The 2112-nt window shown below is 52.7% G+C and overlaps 1 protein-coding gene across 1 annotated transcript in view; it reads right to left on the reverse strand.

Annotated features, from left to right (window-relative positions):
- Positions 1–209: 209 nt before the first annotated feature.
- LOC120944268 overlaps positions 210–2112 on the reverse strand; it is a 128033-nt gene continuing 126130 nt past the window's right edge. Inside the window, exon 7 of the mRNA XM_040358282.1 lies at positions 210–1443. Coding sequence (XP_040214216.1) covers positions 639–1443 — 805 coding nt within the window. The 3' untranslated portion in view covers positions 210–638. The remainder of the gene's footprint in view (positions 1444–2112) is intronic.

The raw sequence follows: 2112 nt of genomic DNA on the forward strand, positions 1-2112 counted from the left end.
TGGAGGAGCCCAGCCTCAGATTCAGTCTGGAGGAGCCCAGCCTCTGACTCAGTCTGCAGGAGCCCAGCCTCAGATTCAGTCTGGAGGAGCCCAGCCTCAGATTCAGTCTGGAGGAGCCCAGCCTCTGATTCAGTCTGGAGGAGCCCAGCCTCTGATTCAGTCTGGAGGAGCCCAGCCTCTGATTCAGTCTGGAGGAGCCCAGCCTCTGATTCAGTCTGGAGGAGCCCAGCCTCTGATTCAGTCTGGAGGAGCCCAGCCTCTGATTCAGTCTGGAGGAGCCCAGCCTCTGTTTTAGCGTGGAGGAGCCAGGCCTCTGTTTTAGTGTGGAGGAGCCAGGCCTCTGTTTTAGTGTGGAGGAGCCAGGCCTCTGTTTTAGTGTGGAGGAGCCCAGCTTTTGACTCAGTCTGGAGGAGCCCAGCCTCTGAATCTAGCTGGAGGAGCCCAGTTGTCACACATTGTTTTAGGATTGGCTGAGCAGAGGACGGACAACCTGAATGTTCTGGAAGGTTAACAGCTGAGATCTGCATATATAGAACATGTGCTTATATAACAACAACCCCTTATTAACCCAAGACAGACGTGGCCCAGTGTTGTCCACACTTGTGCGGATGGGGGGGGATCGGACCACCACCCCAATGTCAGTTTGAGGAGCGGTTTTGCACTGTGCTTATCATTATATTTGGAAGGGCGTTGCGGCGTCTTTGCCATGACCCAAGTTCCTGGGAGAAGCTTTTAATCTGCCGGAACCAGTGTTGAGTTCGGGAACTGTCACTGTCCCGAAACACATAACCTTCTTTCCTGATCTCCAAGAGTTCAAATATTTCCTCACAGTCGGGGTCCATGGATGCCACACATTGTCCCAACCTCAGGGGGTCCCTGAGGGCCGCAAACTTCCCATTACTTTTGTCCTTTATAAGAACCAAAACGGCGTCTTTGACAGTTTTCTCCAAAGAGGTTCCTTCCAACCCGGAGTCGGAGGTCCTCTTTGCGTTGACCATCAGCAGGGCGTGAATGTTCTGGAACTTCAGAGATTTGCCACCTTTCTTGACCCACTGCCCGTCCGTCGGCTGTGCAAACTGTAAAGGTCCCTCCTTTATAAAGCGGGTCTCCTCTCTTGGCCAACCGACCAGCTTGATGGCCATCTCCCTCATCTCGATGTTGGTCACCTCTCGGTTCTTCCTGCTCTCCCTCCGGAAGGATCGCAGGGTCCATGTGTTGCCCTCCTGTTTGGTTTTCATATTGATGTGTTCTAAGTGCGATTCGATTCGGCTTTTGGCCTCCCACAGGCTGCCATGGTCCGGGTGGAACTCGGTGGTGCTTTTTAGGATCCGGCTCAGAAGGAGGGGGTACTTGGTGACCCTTTGAAGTGGAGCCATCAGGAATGAGCGCAAGTTCATGCGACGAAGGGCGGTGTTGTCATTCTGGGACACGTCTAGGAATATCCTGAGAAGAAATAATGAAAAAGTTAATTATCACTGCAAATTTTTTTTTATAGACAAGCTATAGTCCATATTTATGTCCTGAGTTTGTGAGTGTTAACAATCAATGTCCCTGAAGAAGATAATGATCGAATGTCCCAACCATGCACACTCTGGGGCCAGTTTGTTTGGATCTCATTCAACCAGTATGCAAACTACTGCTGCATCTAGGTCAGTTCCATTGCAACCCTTACTTTCATTTTCTAAGATATTTGCCTTGATTTTGGGGTATTGAAAAATCTGGGCTCCTCCAGACTGAGTCAGAGGCTGGGCTCCTCCAAACTGAATCAGAAGCTGGACTCCTCCAGACTGAGTCAGAGGCTGGGCTCCTCCAGACTGAGTCAGAGGCTGGGCTCCTCCAGACTGAGTCAGAGGCTGGGCTCCTCCAGACTGAGTCAGAGGCTGGGCTCCTTCAGACTGAGTCAGAGGCTGGGCTCCTCCAGACTGAGTCAGAGGCTGGGCTCCTCCAGACTGAGTCAGAGGCTGGGCTCCTCCAGACTGAGTCAGAGGCTGGGCTCCTCCAGACTGAGTCAGAGGCTGGGCTCCTCCAGACTGAGTCAGAGGCTGGGCTCCTCCAGACTGAGTCAGAGGCTGGGCTCCTCCAGACTGAGTCAGAGGCTGGTCCGAAAAATGC

The sequence above is a fragment of the Rana temporaria genome, chromosome 6, assembly GCF_905171775.1.
Source record: "Rana temporaria chromosome 6, aRanTem1.1, whole genome shotgun sequence".
Lineage (NCBI taxonomy): Eukaryota > Metazoa > Chordata > Amphibia > Anura > Ranidae > Rana > Rana temporaria.